This window comes from Leopardus geoffroyi, chromosome A3 (genome assembly GCF_018350155.1).
Source record: "Leopardus geoffroyi isolate Oge1 chromosome A3, O.geoffroyi_Oge1_pat1.0, whole genome shotgun sequence".
Taxonomy (NCBI): domain Eukaryota; kingdom Metazoa; phylum Chordata; class Mammalia; order Carnivora; family Felidae; genus Leopardus; species Leopardus geoffroyi.
In genome coordinates this window covers 48,460,966-48,478,548 of record NC_059336.1, presented here as the reverse complement: position 1 = coordinate 48,478,548, position 17,583 = coordinate 48,460,966, and the positions used below count along the sequence as shown (strand labels likewise).

The 17,583-nt window shown below is 42.9% G+C and overlaps 1 protein-coding gene across 2 annotated transcripts; it reads right to left on the bottom strand.

The window, feature by feature from the left end:
- Positions 1–4,304: 4,304 nt before the first annotated feature.
- On the bottom strand, positions 4,305–17,049 carry LOC123580578 (cystatin-13-like). Of its 2 annotated transcripts, none has more exons than XM_045445503.1 (4): positions 16,822–17,049; positions 13,959–14,290; positions 8,231–8,344; positions 4,305–4,480 (listed from the first exon to the last, which is right to left on the bottom strand). In XM_045445503.1, exons 2-4 carry the CDS (start codon positions 14,184–14,186, stop codon positions 4,397–4,399), a joined length of 426 nt encoding a protein of 141 aa, XP_045301459.1. In that variant the 5' UTR covers positions 14,187–14,290; positions 16,822–17,049; the 3' UTR covers positions 4,305–4,396. The 2 variants fall into 2 exon arrangements, with proteins under 2 accessions (XP_045301459.1, XP_045301458.1); XM_045445502.1 differs by having other exon boundaries at positions 13,959–14,293; positions 16,822–17,048.
- Positions 17,050–17,583: the final 534 nt, after the last annotated feature.

Genomic DNA, 17,583 nt, shown 5'->3' with positions numbered 1-17,583 from the left:
CCTGCAGGACAAAACCCATGGCTGCTCAGTGACCCATAACAACAGCCACATTGACTTCTCCCTCCTCTGCCTCCCTTTTTTTTGTGTGTGCCCTTGTGATCATCTCCCAAATGAATTATCTACATCCTCCAGTCTGCCTCACAGGATCTCACTGGGGATTCAGCAGACATGTGGTATTAGATGTCTTCAGGGCTTATCCTCCATAGAGACCTGGATGGGCTTCCCATTATTCCAGACAGAGACGGGGGAGAGCCTGGCAATGGGTATCCTTGCTGCTGGCTGAGCATCATTTAGCATGGACACAGCTGTGCTCTTGTCCCACAGCACCCCCACCTAGTCCCAGACTTGAGTAGATTTTTCTGAAGATTCTCCCACCCACCACCCTCCTGCCTGCTCCCACAGTGGTCTGTTCTGAGTTGTGCCTCAATCCACAGAGGGAAGCATAAAGGGGCCTCTTTATCCACTGTGATCCCAACATATTTTCCACAGTCAATTCCACTAATTCTACTGAAGTACCATCAGGTAGCTCTAGGAGACAGTCTCCTGTGGTGGGAATGGGAGAGGTAACTGTCCAGGCCCTTTGTGAGCTCATCCCACCTCCTGGAACTGGGGGAGTGGAGCCAACAAGGTAAGGCACCAAGTTGTGGCTCCTGGCAGGGTCTCACTAAATTTTGTACCAGATCACATTTGTGGGGCTTCATTAATCGTTCTGCCCCTCCTCCTCCCATGGGAATCTACAGAGAGTAGGGATTTTGTCACAGTTTCTACTGTGCCCAAGGCCCTGAGGGTGAGTACATGTTTCAGGTGTTCCAGCTTTGTAATAAGTGTAGGACTGAGAGACCAGTTCTTGTGGGAAGACCCCTCTCCCTTACCCTGTCCATCCTTATTGGTTTGGGGTGGTCCTGCCTGCTTCTTTTCCAGAGTCTGTGTGTTAAAGGCACAGGAAAATGGGTTTCTGCATACTCACTGTTGCCATGAGGTAGGTCTTAGGCAAAGCCCTGCCAGAGGCAGAGACAGAGGCAGCAAGTTGCTAGAAACATAATTCAGCTGCCTGGCCAGGTCTCAATTCCAAGAAAGGAAAAGAGGCCCAGTCCATGGCTTAGTCTCAGGAGGGCTCCTTCTTCTCCTGAAACGTGAGTCAAGTGTTGACTCCACCACCCTAGCTGTTGGTTGACCTGTCAGCCTCAGTCTCTGGGTCAAGACCTGAAGCCTTGAAAATAGCTGTACTGGCTATCAAATGCTCTTCACATATTAATACTATTCTGCTCTGTGGCCACTTCACCAACTTCCAGGGGACATTGACACTTTCCTCAACTTTTCCAGGGTGTCAGGGTCATGATATAGCCTCAAGTAAATACAGGACTGAACACAAAGTAACAACAAAGTGGAAAGCTTGAGGAGGCCTTGGAGGATGCCCAGGCTTCTCCCATTGGGGCCAGAAGGATAAGGGGGGTTGGAACCTGGGGGAGGGGGAGCTGGCAGGTGATGTACATGAGAATATATCCCAGCAGCCTGCAGTCCTTGCCATATGCGTGAGCCTTAGCATGACTCTGTACATTCCAGATATTTACTCCAGTCCCTGATGCTGACACCCCTCAGATCTCAATACCTTACATGGGATTCAGACATGGGTTTCTCCCTGGCCCTTGTCTCTCCCAGGAAAGGAGCATGCCCTGCTTCAAGGTACATTTTTGACTCTCTTCTTTCCAAAATTTCTCATGATCAAAGGGAAAACGAGGATATGGTGGCAAAGCCAATGCTTCTGGCTTCCATGTGTCTTCTAAAGAGCACAATTTCCAGAGAAGTGTGAGAGAAGGATGCAATTTCTCTTTGGCAGCTGCCCCCACACACACACCAGTGGCCCAGGCTTAGCCTTAATGAGCCTTCGAATCTTGGAAGGGAATGAGCCAATATTCAGACACTCAAGTGTCTCAGAGCCTGTACATCCACACATTCCAGTTCTCTTCATGCTCACATATACCCCTGCCAACTGTCGAAATAAAAACTCAGAAATCGCAGCCAATGTAACTGTCTTGATCCTGATTCTTCATTCTTACTAACTCAGTGCATCAGAAGGGCCCAGGTAGTTTTGGAGAGTTAAACCCAAAGCAGTATCCCACTAATACTATCCAGATGACTTGGCTGTGGTTAGTACAGTCTGATTTGCCCCAGATGTTTCAGGTATTATGGATAAGATGCAAACAATTAGTCCAGGGTGTGTGAATGTGTTAGGTCTTTCCATGTGTGGAACCTCATTGTCAGGGCTAGGGGAGAAAGTCATGTGCCAGGGGCTGCTCATGGGAACAAGTGGGGCTGGCTAACTCCAGTTATACAGCAAGAGAGAAAGTGTGCTGGCAGTTCAGGCTGTGCACCCACAGTGGTTGGGGGCTTAAGTGCAGAGGTGGGCAGAGAAGTACAAGATATAGGTGCTGCAGGTATAGGGATCCTCATCCCAAGGTAGGGGGAGCAATGTGATGAGACCCACTCTGACTGTCCCCAGAGCTCCATGACCATGTGGAGGAGGATGGAGGCCAGGGTGTGCCTTCCCCAGGACACCACTTCTGGCTGAGGTGAGAAGGTGCAAACTGTGTCCTGTTGCCTGGCTTCCCCCAGACATAGCTCAGGTGGTCCCACGCTGTCCCTCACAGTGGATCTGAACTCCACTATGAGGTTGTTTCCTCCAGAATCTGACCTTAAGACAGAAATTCAAGTGCAAGTTGTTTACTTGGAGGTAATTGTAGAAAATACCAGAAGACAATGGGGAAGTAGGAATGGGACGCAGCATACAACAGTGAGCAGATTAACAATGTGGGCAACTAGGGCTTTTGTCTTTTCACCTCTCAGAGACTGGATAGAATATGCCTCAGTGTTTTCTTCCAGGGGTACAAAGGCTGAGGCATTCCCTCCACAGCACTCCAGCCACCTCCCACAGGTGGAGAGAAAGCCTTCAGACAAAGAGGCTCAGTGTAGGTAGTGTTTACCTGTCAGCCAGGTGGCCTCTGATCTTCACTATCTCTCATATGTCTAAGATGACATGTGTCATCTAAGTAGCTCCTGTGCTACTACTGACACTGCCCTGGCTGGCCTTGACCTGCACATTAGTGCTGCAGTTTCCACATCCAGGTTTCAGAAAGTGCCTCTTTCTGGTCATGTTAACTATCTTCATTGTCTTAGCCCACATCTACACACACACACACACACACACACGTGCACAAACACACACACAGTGGTAGCCAACCTCCAACATGGCCTCCACTGATCCTCATCTCCTGGTCTCACACCCTTGTAGAGTCCCCCCAACACTGAACCAGAACTAATCTGGGTGGCAAATAGTACAAGGAAGAGGTGATGGTGTGTGACATCTGAAGCTGGATCACAAAGGGCTCAATGCCCTTTGGCTTCCATCTTGGTCTCTCAGAACATTATATCTGGAGGAAGCCATATGAAGCACATAGCAGCCCTGTGGAGAGACTGACATGGAGGAGAACAGAGATCTCCTGTCAATGGCCAACGTCAACTTGTAGTCATGAGTGTGAGCCACCTGAGAAGTGGATTCTCCAGAGCCAAATTAACCCTCATGTGAGGGCAGTGTAGTCAATGACTGAGTGTAGATACTCACTCACTCAAGAGAGACAGTGACACCTGGAAACACCCCACCAAGTCTCCCTCAGATCCCTGACCCACCGACACCCTGAGAGACTTAAATTTCTTAAGCCACTAGGGGCAGGGTGATTAGACATGCAGCATTAGATAACACATAAAACTGTGCACACACACATACACAAAACAGCTTACTATCCATGAAACATCAATCCCCTTGCATTTTTTCTGCTTCACGTCAAAACCAAAAGTACATTGCAAATCTAAAAATGACCCAACTAGCTTCCAGTTGGATTGGTTGTCTAAAACTGTTTCTAAACCATTGGACTGTATCTTCCCTGGAGTCCTAGGCAGGGAGATTTTTGTGGAAATCCATGGAAGGAACACTCCCAAATAAGTCAGACCCTCAGAACCTCGATGAAATAACCCACGAGCTCAAAACAGTTGAGCTTAGTTAGTTCTCCCGAAACAGCTGTCCTCAAGTTAGTTCTCCAGAAACAACTGTCAGTGAAAAGTAATTTGTCCTCAGAGTTCAATGAGATATTGGAAACAGGTTCATACGTTCTTCCGTTTATTGGTAGCAGATTGTCCTGCTAGTAGATGACAGAGTCAATTAGAACAGGCTGATCAATACTGTAAAAAGGCATTATGTTCTCAGTATCAGCCCCTAAAGAGCAGATAAAAAAGCAAAAAAGTCACAAAAATGAAGTCAATGGGTCAGTTTATTTAAATGTTTTGCAAGTGTCTTTGCTTCTTTAAAATGGAAGTCAGAGCAGCTGAATATGCTAGAAGATAATTAGACCTCTTTGCATTGTTTCTTCAGCATAGTGAACTCAAATTCCCAAGGTTTGGTTGCAACAATAAAGGTGCAATAAAACATCTAAAAAAGACAAAAATAATAATCAGCTTATAAGAAAGAAAAATAAAAAGCAAACAAATAAACATATGTTTCTATTTCCAGGTACCAGGATTTGGCTTCAGGGTGGTTAAAGGCTGCCTGAGCCAGTCATGCCTCTACAGTCTCTGGAACTGTTGAACCTGAGGCCCTCTGGCAGAGGAGCCAGCCTCATTCACCAGGATGGACCACTGCCAATTCATCTCCATGTGATCTGAAGCCATCACGGATGTCTGAGCCATCATGGATAGCTGGACCCCAGAATAGCTGGACCCCAGAAACTGATTATTCTCAGAAATCCTCATCTCCAGATCTGTTGCTCGTCTAGCCACCCTGACTTCCCTGCAGCCCACTGAGACTCCATGTTGCATGGAAAGCCCAGTGAATCCTACCCAGGAGCTACAACCCAACAAGAATAGTATAGAGTCTTGTATCCCTTGGTGAGGCTGGTCAAAATCAGGCCAGAGATGAGAAGCAAAGACTGCAGCCAGGGAGCTAAGGGGACACACAGAGCTCTTCCCAGGGCCTTCAGAATGAGCAGAACTTCAGGTTCCTGGTGTGGGATGAGTTCAACTAAAATCTTTATTCAGTTAGAATAAAAATACAAACTAGGAATGCCTCCACTATATCAATGGAAACATGAATGGGAACATCCAATAGAATTGAAGTTATATAAGATTCAAATACTGATATACAAGTACTGATAAAAAATCAGCTTGAGGAATAAAATAGGACCAAGCTACCAGCAATCCAGACAGACCACTGGAGAACTAAGGCCAGTCCAGAGATGCATCCCAGGTAGAGTGGTATCTGGGATGGGTTCAGCTGGTTCCCAGCAGTGGTAGGAAGGGGAGAGAGTGGATTTATCAGAGAGTTAACTAATTGCTTAATTTCTGGATCAGCCAAAGTAGACAGGAAACAATCAGAAAGAAGAGAAATTGAAAAACAAAATATCAGGATCAATTCTAGAGGACATTTAAACAATGTATATCAAAAATCTTTAAGAAGCGAAAAATTACTAAATGAGTAGTTCAACTTCCAGGAACTTTACCTGCATGGAAACAATAACCAGATATACATTCAAATAGAAATAAAGGATATTAATTAAAGTACTGTTCATAATAGCTAAAAATTAGGAAAACTTAACCAATTCTCAGGAATTGGCTTAGAAAAATGTGTAAAACCATTAAATGAAATCACAGTTTCACTATATGATGCTCTCACATAATTTTACAGTTTTAGAAATTCTTAGAACTCATTATTAAGTGAAAATCTAGGTTATAATACAGTAGACAGTATGATCCCAACTGCACAAAAATACAAATATAAAATATAGGAAAGTTAATGTAAATAACAATATATTGACAGTGGTAAACTCTACATAAGGGTATTTATAGTTGATTTTAAGTAATTTAATACTTTTGAAGGTTCAAAATTTTCTACATGAAATGAATCAGGCCAATAACTATTTAAAATCATATCAAGTTTTAAATTTATATTCCAAAAAGCTCAGATGTTTGCCTTTTCTTCATTTCTAAATCCCAACAAATAATTGAAGGAAGCGTTTAGGTCAAATCTATAAGAGTTCTATGAAATGAGAAAGGACCCTGTGCAAGGACAGAGACAGAGAGGATTCTCCATGTGATAAGAAGTGGATGCAATCAAGGTGATGAAGTCTTCTGAGCAGCAGAAGCTCCATGTAGAGGATGAGATCATAAGAGGAAACCAAGAAAGCAAACTGTCTCTAAACCCCACAAGACTTGAAGTCATCCTCAATTCTTCTCTCACTCTCCATGGCCAATCCATCAGAAATTCGAACCAAGCCTTTCACAGACATCCAGAACCCAGTACCTCTAGCATCCTAACCAACATCACAGACTCCTACTGATCTTGCTGTCTCCATCCCTGCCCCCATGCTGGCTCTTCTCCATGTGTCTCTCCATGTCTGCTCTCCTATTTCCACCTGGCATGTCTCGAAAGCCCAATGACTTCTATGGGCTGTGTCAATGGGCACCTTTACCCTATGACCTCTACTGTCTGTGCCAAGGGTGCCTTTGCCCTCCAAGAGCTGTGTCAGTGGGCACTCTTGCCCTCTGACCTATATAGACCACATCAATGGGCACCCTCTGGCTTCCAGTTGGGTTCAGCCAAGGAGAGACAGAGGCAGGAAGTGGGAGGCATGAGGAGTTGAGGTCAGAGGGTTCCAATGGGTTGGCTGTGGTTCCTGACAGGGACCCACAGATTGCTCCAGAAAAAAAAAAAAAGATATTAAAAAGAAAATCTTAATGATTACTAGGGATATTAAAATATCTCAACCTTAAATAGAAATCAGGGAGTGACAATGTGAAAAGGTGACAAGATCACCTTTCTCATACATCAGAATGAAAACATTTAAGACTCAACCCCAAGTGCTGAGGGAACATGAACAACAACACACACCACTGATGAAAGGTATGCTGGTTCAGCCACTTTGGAGAGTAAAACAGGTTGTGAGTCACATGTGGTAGCCCATGAACGCTTAAGCTGCATGTGTGGCAGTATGGTGGCCCCACTCCCGAGCCCCCCCTGCCCCGGGGGAAAGTCCCAAACCTGCTCAGTCAGCGCCTGTCTCAACAGTCACTGCTTCACTTGTTAAAAGTGAAAATTTAAGACAACCACAGGTATGTAAAATAGCAAGATAGTTACATACAATGTAATACAGTCATATAAGAGCTTAATATGCACTAATACAAATAATTTTAGCCAATTTCTATGTACATTGAATGACCCAAGAAATCATTTGGCATAAATAATATTAGATTGTACTAACATAACAAATCTCAAAACATATTGTTGAGTGGGAAAAAAAAGAACAAGAGAAAGTTCCAAAATTTGTGTACCTTTTGAAAAACACGCAAAACTCTACATACACAGAGTAAATATTTAAAAAAAAAAACTGGTTAAGAACACCTCTCTCTCTCTCTCTCTCTCTCTCTGCCCCTGTCCTGTTCACACTGTCTTTCTCTATTTCTCAAAATAAATAAATAAACTTTAAAAACCTTAAAAAATAAAAATATTACTTAATTGAAAAGAAGTTCTAATAATTTATAATAATAGCCAACTTTCTAGATGTAGCCATCGACTTGCATTTGGTATTCATTAGAATACCTACTATTCATTGGAATATGAAGATGTGTTTTATTTGCACATTTGGGCAATTTTCAGGAACCACTAATCTGCCATTATTTTTGCTTAGCCATGTGTCATGCCAGCTTTAAGTATATACTAAATAGGTGTCTTCTGTGAAGACACAGAAATATACATACTTGTATATGCAGCTTCAATTATGAAAAAGAAAAAATGGATCTTCTATGAAAAGATAACCAAAACAAATTTGAAAAAGTGAAAAGGAAAGTTACATCTGTCCACCTGAACCTAGCCCAGCTTGCACAATAGTGAGAAATAATGAATAGGTGTTGTTTTAAGCCACTAGGTGTCTATATGTGTGCTGGTGGGGGTTAGGGGAATGTGGTATCAGCAAAAAACAAAACAAAAAACAAACAAACAAACAAACAAACACTAACAAAAACGATAGAAACAATCTCTGTGTCTAGAATCTGGCCATCCTGGATCCTGAATATGATCAGAATATGGTTTAGAAAGGAAACCAGAAAATCAAAGCAGGATTGGTCCTATTGATGTTCTCAGTCTGGTACACACACCTAACTAAGGACTGCCCCCACTTGAGGCATATACCTTTTGCATTTGGGGGTCCTGTTGTAATAAGCAGTTTTCATTTTCTCCTGAAATTTTCTTGCACATTGTTCGGGCAATTTTGACTTCAAGAAAGTAATCCAAACTCTCTGTGACCTGTCAAGGAGCAATTTAAAAATTAGAGATCATAAACGAATACATGATATCAACGAGCGTGTCGTTGACTACTTACAGCAAAGACTGTCTCCCTGTCTGTCTCCCTCCTACAGTTTCCTTGCCAGAAACTTTGGGATAACTGGAGGGGCAGGGGTTCTTCCCTTGATCCCTCTCCTTCTGTCTCTCATCACAATGTTGAATGTTAAATAATGACAACTGTCCCCAAGATAAGGCAAGAAAACTATCCCCCCAAAAATACTTTCCCCAGAAAGGTAATGGTTTGCTTATTGGAGCCAGGTAAATAAACAGCAGAGTTTAAAATATCTTCATACTTAGTCAATAGATATTGGGGGAAGAAGACATCCCAGAACTCAAATTTACTTGGAGGGTATTGCTTCTCTCTCTAGCTTCTCTCCTCGGTATTTTTAGCAACCCCTTGTAATACACTCTCCTAAGTCCCTGACTTCAGGTCCTCTTCTTTACCTGTGCAGAACCTCCCACCAGTCCTTGTATTCCAGAGGGACCCATGGGGAAATTGAAATGCACAATGGCAAATGGAGACTTTCATTATTTAAAAGTGAGAACAAGGTAAGATTTTACAAGACTTAAGGGAGAGAAAGTATTAAAGAGAATGACTAAGTTAAACAGAATAATTGACCCTAGAAGAATCAGAGACAATTCAGAAAATACAGTAAGCATTTTGGACATTCAAAAAAAGTTTCCCAGACATTAAAACAAAATGGTTGTGGTGGGCAGAATTCTACGTATGGATTCTTGAATATAATATATACTTTACATTTTTTCAGTTATGTATATATGTGTACATAAAATGTTGGTAAGGACAGAGCCAACTGCCCTCAGGAAATGATGAGTCAGAAATTGAGTCTTCATTTCCATTTTTTAACTCAGCAACATCCAAACATAATCTTAGAGTTTGTTTTTATGATGGGATAACAAGTTTCTTAATGTCAATACAATCAGCTTTTGGGACTGGATCGATCTTTGTGGTGGGGGCTGTCCTGGGAACTGTAGGGTGCTTAGCAGCATCCCTGGTCTCTGCCCACTAGATGTCAGCAGCAGCCCCCTCTGGTTGTGATGACCAAAGATGCCTCCAGATATTGCCAAAAATTCCCTACCAAGCAAAATCCACGCCCACTTAAGAAATACTGCTTTATATCTGAGTAATACTTCCAAGTTAAAATTATCATAAAAACAAACTGCTCTGAATCATACTCAATAGCCACCAACTGACCACCAGACCTATCTTGACCCCTGATTGCCCAGAAAAGGGAGGGGAATGGGGGTCCTGGCTGCTGAGGCAGCCCTGCCATAGACAGGCCCTCTGACCCTCTGGCTACGGTGTCCCACTACTCACACTTCATTCATATCACTTAATCAGTAACATGTGCTCATTCCTAGCAGATATCCTGGGTTTAAATCTTGGCTTTTCTACATACTAGCTGTGTGTCCCTGAGCAAATTACTAAACACTTCAGTGCCTGTTTCCTCTTTAAAGTGGAAGAAAGTAGTTTCTATGTAATGAGTTGTGAGATTTGAATGAGCATATGAAAAGCAACCAGGCCCCAGGGCTGCTGGGTAGTTAAGTTTCTGACTCTCTGGCTAAAATGAACAAATCAGGAGACTATAGATGCTGGAGAGGATGTGGAGAAATGAGAACCCTCTTGCACTGTTGGTGGGAATGCAAACTGGTGCAGCCACTCCGGAAAACAGTGTGGAGATTCCTCAAAAAATTAAAAATAGATCTACCCTATGACACAGCAATAGCACCGCTAGGAATTTACCTAAGGGATACAGGAGTGCTGATGCATAGGGGCACTTGTACCCCAATGTTTATAGCAGCACTTTCAACAATAGCCAAGTTATGGAAAGAGCCTAAATGTCCATCAGCTGACGAATGGATAAAGAAATTGTGGTTTATATACACAATGGAATACTACTTGGCAATGAGAAAGAATGAAATATGGCCATTTATAGCAACAGGGATGGAACTGGAGAGTGTTATGCTAAGTGAGATAAGTGATACAGAGAAAGACAGATACCATATGTTTTCACTCTTATGTGGATCCTGAGAAACTTAACAGAAGACCATGGGCGAGGGGAAGGAAAAATAAAGTTACAGAGGGAGAGAGCCAAACCATAAGAGACTCTTAAAAACTGAGAATAAACTGAGGGTTGATGGGGAGTGGGAGGGAGTGGAGGGTGGGTGATGGGCACTGAGGAGGGCATCTGTTGGGAGGAACACTGGGTGTTGTAAGGAAACCAATTTGACATTAAATTTCATATTTAAAAAAAGCTTCTGACTCGATTTTGTCTTAGGTCATGATCTCGTGGTTATTAATATGGAACCCCCCATTGGTCTTGGCAGTGACAGAAAAGAGCCTGCTTGGGATTTTCTCTCTCCCTCTCTGTCTGTCTGTCTGTCTCTCTCTCTCTTAAAATAAATAAACTTTAAAACAAAAGAGAGAAAGAAAAGGAAAAGCAACCAGAGTTGACCCTTGAACAACGTGGGGGTTACAGGCACAGTCAAAAATCCAAGTGGAAATTTTGACTCCTCAATAACTTAACTACTAATAGAAGACTTAACAATAACATAAACAAGCAATTAACACATATTTTGTGTGTCATATATATTCTATACTGTATCCTTGCAATAAAGTAAGCTAGAGTAAACAAAATTTTATTTTAAAAAGTCATAAGGAAGAGAAAATATATTTACAGTACTGTACTGTATTTCTTGAAACAAATTAGCATATAATTGGACCCATGGTGCTCATTTTTACCATCATTCACCTCGCACAAAATCTACAGCAGAGCCTTAGTCAACTATGAACTAGAGCTAGGGGTTGCAAACTTCTTCTTTAAGAACTGAAGGGTGAGTATTTTAGGCTCAGAACACACAGTCTTCTCATTGCAGTGCAAAAGTAGCCTTAGCACTCAAATAATTCAGGTGACAATGCTCAATAAAACTTTATTTATAGACACAGAAATTTAAATTTTATGTAATTTTCATATCACAAAATACTATTTTTATTTCTTATAACCATTCTTAGTTCATGGGGCATACAAAATAAACAGCAAGCCAGACTTGGCTGGAGGCTATAATTGTCTAACTCCTGATATAGATCTTTGTACGTTTAAGTTAAATCATCCAGTAAAATAAAGCTCTTTTCTTTATATAGAACCTGTGTGTGTGTGTGTGTTACTAAGTTTAATCTGAATTATCACCAAGCACTTTTCCTTTTGCTTTTGTTTTGTTTAACATTTATTTATTTATGAGAGACAGAGAGAGAGAGAGAGAGAGAGAGAGAGAGAGAGCAAGTGGGGGAGGGGGAGGGAGAGAGGGAGACAGAATCTGAAGCAGGCTCCAGGCTCTGAGCTGTCAGCACAAAGCCCAGTGAGGGGCTCGAACTGACAAATTGTGAGATCATGACCTGAGGTGAAGTCAGACACTTAACTGACTGAGCCACCCAGGTGCTCCAAGGAATTTCAAATACCTCTGTTCTAGACTCTTTTTGAATCCGTTTCAACCTGATTCTTTTGAATTCTTACCTGCATTCAAGAGTTACCATGAGCTGAGAAATAAAATGTACATTCATGGGGAAAAAAATAGCACACAGTACAAAATAATTTATAATTTGGAGGACATGAGAATTTGCAGTATATTTGATTAAATACCTGCCTATAAAGCAGAGCCATTTATTTGTGGAAGTGAAAAAGCACAGATAAAGAGAAGTCCATGAAAGTATAGTTTTGGACAAGGTGGGAACTTCATTAAGGACAGGCACTAGCCATAAATGAGACCCAAAGACAATTGATATTTATGAGGCTTTACTTTGGCCACCCAGTGGTGAGGGAGAGAGTCAAAGTCTGTGTGTGTGTTGAGGATGGACAAGGGGTCAAATGTCCCAGCCTCATAGAGGATGAAGCTGCCAAATGAGCCTTCTCTCCTGACCCTGTTAAGAAAAGAGTAACCTGAGTAGGTTCCTGGTGACCTGGAGGGATGTACAGCAAAGGTTAGAAGGAAGAGGGGCAAGAGGGGACAGAGCTAGCGAAAGAGGAAGAAAAGCAAAAAATGCATCCCTGTACTACATGTCACTTTGATGTTGCAGGGTAGCCCCCATGCCCCAATAGCCACTCTCTCTTCCCTTTCTTAAAGTCCAGCCAGACTGGCTGAATCCCCTTTCCTTCTGTGTGCCTACTGATTACTCTCTGGGGTTTCCCCAAACCACAGTCCAATCATCGTTCTCAGGAGACAGCATTGGTACTCTCTTCTATGATACAGTCCATATTCCAATTCCTCCAACTAGTCCAATAACATCTTTTGTATGTTTTTTTTAATTATTCAAGAGATAAGACAAGACCACACATTGAATTTAGTTGTCCTGTTTCTTACATCTCCTTTAATCAAGCAGTTTTCCTGATTTTTCTCCTTGTCTTTCATGACACTGATATTTTTAAGAGGTATTACATAATGCTCTATAATATGGATTTGTCTAACTGTTCCTTCGTATTACCTTCAGGGGATGGATTTTTTTTCTCCCAAGATTTTATTTAAGTTCAAGTTAGTTAACATATAGTGTAGTATTGGCTTCAGGGGTAGAATTTAGCGATTCATCACTTACATATAACACCCAGTGCTTATCACAACATCACTCCTTAATCCCCATCACCTGTTTAGCCTGTACCCCCACCCATATCCCCTCTAGCAACCCTCAGTTTGTTCTCTATAGTTAAGAGTCTCTTATGGTTTGCCTCCCTCTCTGTCTTTATTTTATTTTGTTTGTTTTGTTTTATTTTATTTTATTTTATTTTATTTTGTTTTGTTTTGTTTTGTTTTTACTTCTCTTCTTTCAGGGGATGGATTTTAGACAAGAACACCATAGAAAGATAAGGTTGTGTCCTTTCCATGACATCACATCAGGGACACATGATGTCAATTTGTCCCAGTGTTGGTGATGAGCATTGGGTGAGCCAGGCATTCACCAGATTTCCTAATTGTAAGGGTATATTTCCCTCTTATAATTAATGAAAGAATCCCTCCAACAATTTGTCCTCCACACTGTCCCACCAAGTGGATGTAGGATTCATTGATGATGTTTGCCTGAAGTAGTTGTTGCCATTATGATTTGCTACTTACATAGTCTTTTACATCTAGAGGTAGGCATTTTCCTGTAAAGAAGAGCCTTCCCTTCTCTGTCCTGGTTCCCTTTTTTCAGCAAAAGCTGGACGTGCACTTTCTTTGCTTTTTCACTGTTACAATCCATGCCTGTAATTACTCATTTTGATGATACCAGCCCAAACTATCCCAAACTGGGCCCTTCAAGAGCCCTTCTTGGGTTCTCACCTATGCTTTCTGATATGACTATAATCAATTTTGTTATTTTAATGGATATTTTATGTTTCATCCTGGAATAATAAAGGATGAATCCTAATTAATTTTCCTCCAAAAAAACCTAAAATAAAATTAATATATATTTGGCTAAAGACATTTCTCAGCTCTTTTCCACTCCCTGGTCTCTGTGGCCCTCCATGGATAATGGCACCCCCATGACTGCATCTTGGAGAGAAAGAGCAAGAAGAAAATGCTCACTGACCTGCTCCTGGGATTTCAGGACCTTCACCACCTTGTAGCTGTACTTGTCTTTGCTGGTCTTATTAAATTCTTTCATGGCAAACCACAGTGCTTGTTGCACATAGACGTAGGTTTCAGGGATGTCTTGGAATTTCCTCACCACCTTTGGCCTGCCCCAGGCATGAACACTTCTGGATACAAGGGCCACAGTGGCCACCAGGAGCAGCAGGCTCTGGCAGAATCTGGCCATGGCACCTCAGCCAAGGGGGCACACGCCTTGTTCCTTTTTTCCTTCCAGGGCTGGACTGGGCTGGGCTGGCCCTGCTGCTTCTGCACCCCTAGATCTTCCTGGCACTGCTAGGAGTGAAAGAGGGATAACTTCTGTTATCTTTGTGTCTTCTGGGCTTCTCTTTCTCCTTTCCCAAAGGGAAGAGGAGTGAGAAATCACAATCACAATTCAGAGCATTTTCCCATTTTGGCTGTTTCTTTCTGGAAGGATGCATGCCTCCATGCACTCACAACCTTTCCCTTCCCTACCAGGAGATTCCTGCCTCCTTGTCTGTGAGGTCCCAACACATCCACTGCAGGTGCCTGCCTGTATCAGGTTTCTATGCACAGAATGGGATAAGGACCTGCAACAGACACACTGCCACAGGGAGAACATTGGTCTCAAAACTCATCTTATTATTTCCTCTCCAGGAGCATGTATGAAAATCCTCAGCCAGAGCCTTTGTCCTGCCTCAAAAGTACCCCCTGCATCTCCCCTGTTTCCAGTCAGGCTCACTATCAATCACACTGAGATCTATTTATGGAGTATTATTGAGTCTTGCCAGGCCTCATAATAAGGATGTCACATGTTTCTCTTATTTAATCATCCCCTTTCGGGCCACATAACGAGTAACCCCTTTTTACACAGGAAGAAAGTGGGACTCACAGAGAATTCAAGTAAATGCCTCAGGCTGCTTGACTGAGTGTCATAACTTTTGCCTGCCTGACACATACCTTCATACTTACCTCAGTCTAACAGATGAGAATGTGTAGATCACAGCTTGTAATGTAAATTTGTTTTTGAGGAGATTCCATTCTACTACAGAAGGTGAATCAGGATGTAGTTCGTGAGACAGAGGCACAACAGTTAATGTGTTAAATGTAGGTAATGAAGAAACAAATCGCTTGAGAGATGTAGGGGTCAAGATCAGACCACCTCAAAATGAGCCACTTTAGCATGAAGATTATTTTGATTTAAAAAACAATCAAAACCAGGGCTCCCAGGTGGCTCCAACTCTTGATTTTGGCTCCAGTCATGATCTCATGGTTCATGATCAAGCCCCATGTTAGGCTTCACGCTGACAGTGCAGAGCCTGCTTAGGATTCTCTCTCTCCCTCTCTCTTTCTCTCCCTCTCTCTCTGCCCTTTCCCTGCTTGAGCTCTCTCTCTCTCTCTCTCTCTCTCTCTCTCTCTCTCTCAAAATAAATAAATAAACTTTACTTTTTTATTTTTTTATTTTATTAATGTTTATTCACTTTTGAGAGAGAGAGAGAGAGAGCACTAGAGGGGGAGAGGCGAAGCAAGAGAGAGACACAGAATCTGAAGCAGGCTCCAGGCTCTGAGCTTTCAGCACAGAGCCCAATGTGGGGCTCAAACCCACAAACTGTGAGATCATGACCTGAGCCAAAGTTGGACGCTTAACCCACTGAGCCACCCAGGTACCCTTAAATAAATAAACTTTAAAAAACTAAAAATTAAAAGTAAAAACAATCAAAATCTAGTAGATTCAGGAAAAGTTCTTTACTTCCTTCCCTCCCTCAATTGCCCAAAAAGAATTTAGATAGAGGGCCTGCTCCAGAAAGAGAGCTACCACCACAAACAACTATATTATGCTGTGAACAAGGTATGGTAGACAGGAAGGAACCTAGCAAGGCCTGTTGGATCAAAGCCCTCTCTGTGTTCCATTGTTTCTGTGGGCCCAACAAAGATTTGTTTACCAAACATCTATTCTTTTTCATTCTTCCTGAGGATTACATCCCTTCCCCTTGAAGTTCCAGACCTTCCCCCTTTTTCCTTAATTCAGAATCACATGCATACCTCAGTTTGCCTGTCTTTGGAATTTCCATATCTGTGTGGGTTCCCCATGTATATGAAATTAAATTTTATTTTTCTCCTGTCAATTTGTTGCATGTCAATTTGGTTCTTATTCTGGTTAGAAGAATCTTGAAGGAGACAGGAAATTTTTCCTCCCCCAGCAGAGACAAAGGCAGAATCCATAAGTTGTGTTCATCACAGACAAGCAGTAAGTACATCTTGCCTAAGTTGAACAAGGAATGTGATGGCAGAACGAAAAGACACCTGATATCCATCAGACACTAACTACACATGAGTTCCATGGAACACAGAATATTTATGGTGTCTTATGTCAACCACACAACAATGATGCTATCCTGGCTCCATGTGTCCTCACCCCAGGAACCACCAACCAAATCCTCAGGATGTCTGGCTGTGACAGGCAGACCTGTCTGTGTGTCTCCTCAGTGCCAGGGTGTGCTTCTGACCTGCTGTGCAACTTTGATCAAACCCCCACTGTGGACACCATAACCCCATCAGTGGGGAGCCTGAGGCAGCAGAGAGTTGCCCAAGGTCCTGGCAAGATGGCCTTTCCATCTCCCCTGCTTGCTTCCATATGTGGAGTGTGTTAATCTGCTCCCTTTCTTTTCCTAGCCTTTCACCTGATGGTTTGCACTGACTTGATACACATGGGACTTGCTCAAGCAGCTAACTTTGGCCTATGAGTTTCTCTGCTCCATGATATCTGAATGAATTGCCCAGGGCATACTTGGAGGCCACCCAGGCATCACAGTCCTTCCCCACCAGCTACACCCCAGATGTACCTTAGAACCAAGCTCTTCACCACTTTCCTGCTTGCTGAGGCTTAAGCTGGCTGTCCTCACCCACAGGTGGTATCTTTCTCCTTCCTGAGGACTTGAGCTCTAAGCAGCTCCCTTCGTGAGCCACTCTCCAGCCCCAACACATTCAGTTCATGCCTCTGGTCAGGGTGTCAGTCAGACCTGAGCTTAAGGGTGCTTCTGCTCTCTGGTTGCACTCCCTGGTCAGGTGGTCACATCTATGACCCCTTTGTGAGGTAAGCCCAGCCCCTCTGATGCTGTTCAAGTGTGGGGCACCTCTGATTGGTCGCTCAGCTCTCAGAGGCCCACAAGGTCAGTAAGAGCCACCAGTATCTGCCCCTAGTGCAGAAATCTTGCCTGTTCCATACCTCCTTGCTTTCTAAATTCCTGGGCTTTGGAATTGACCCCTTGGGAATTAAAGCACCTCCATGGCCATTTCTGTCAGGCTTCTGTTATATGACTCCATAGTCCTAGAGGCAGGATGAGGCACCACACTGCCAATCTCAGGGAATCTGGGACCAAGAGGCCCTTGAGGAGGTGGTGCCTATGGCTTGCCAGGAGCTGCCCCAGAAACACCAAGTAGAAGGCATCATTTGGCAATGGCAGTGCTCACATAACATACCTCTAGAGGATGAACAAATGAGCAGACCCATTAGCTATATTTCCATCATTAACCTTGTCCCGGATAAGCATTCCCCATTCTGCCTCCCTCCCCCTTGTTGGGGTTCCCTCTTCTGGTAGTGATTC

What these genes read in the sequence shown, in the direction of transcription:
- LOC123580578 (XM_045445503.1), bottom strand. Translation starts at nt 14,186, where the DNA reads ATGGCCAGATTCTGCCAGAGCCTGCTGCTCCTGGTGGCCACTGTGGCC. An exon ending in TCCTGAAATCCCAGGAGCAG is followed by an intron (nt 8,345 to 13,958) that starts GTCAGTGAGCAT and finishes GCTCCTTGACAG; the next exon opens with GTCACAGAGAGTTTGGATTA. An exon ending in AGGACCCCCAAATGCAAAAG is followed by an intron (nt 4,481 to 8,230) that starts GTATATGCCTCA and finishes TGTCTTTTTTAG; the next exon opens with ATGTTTTATTGCACCTTTAT.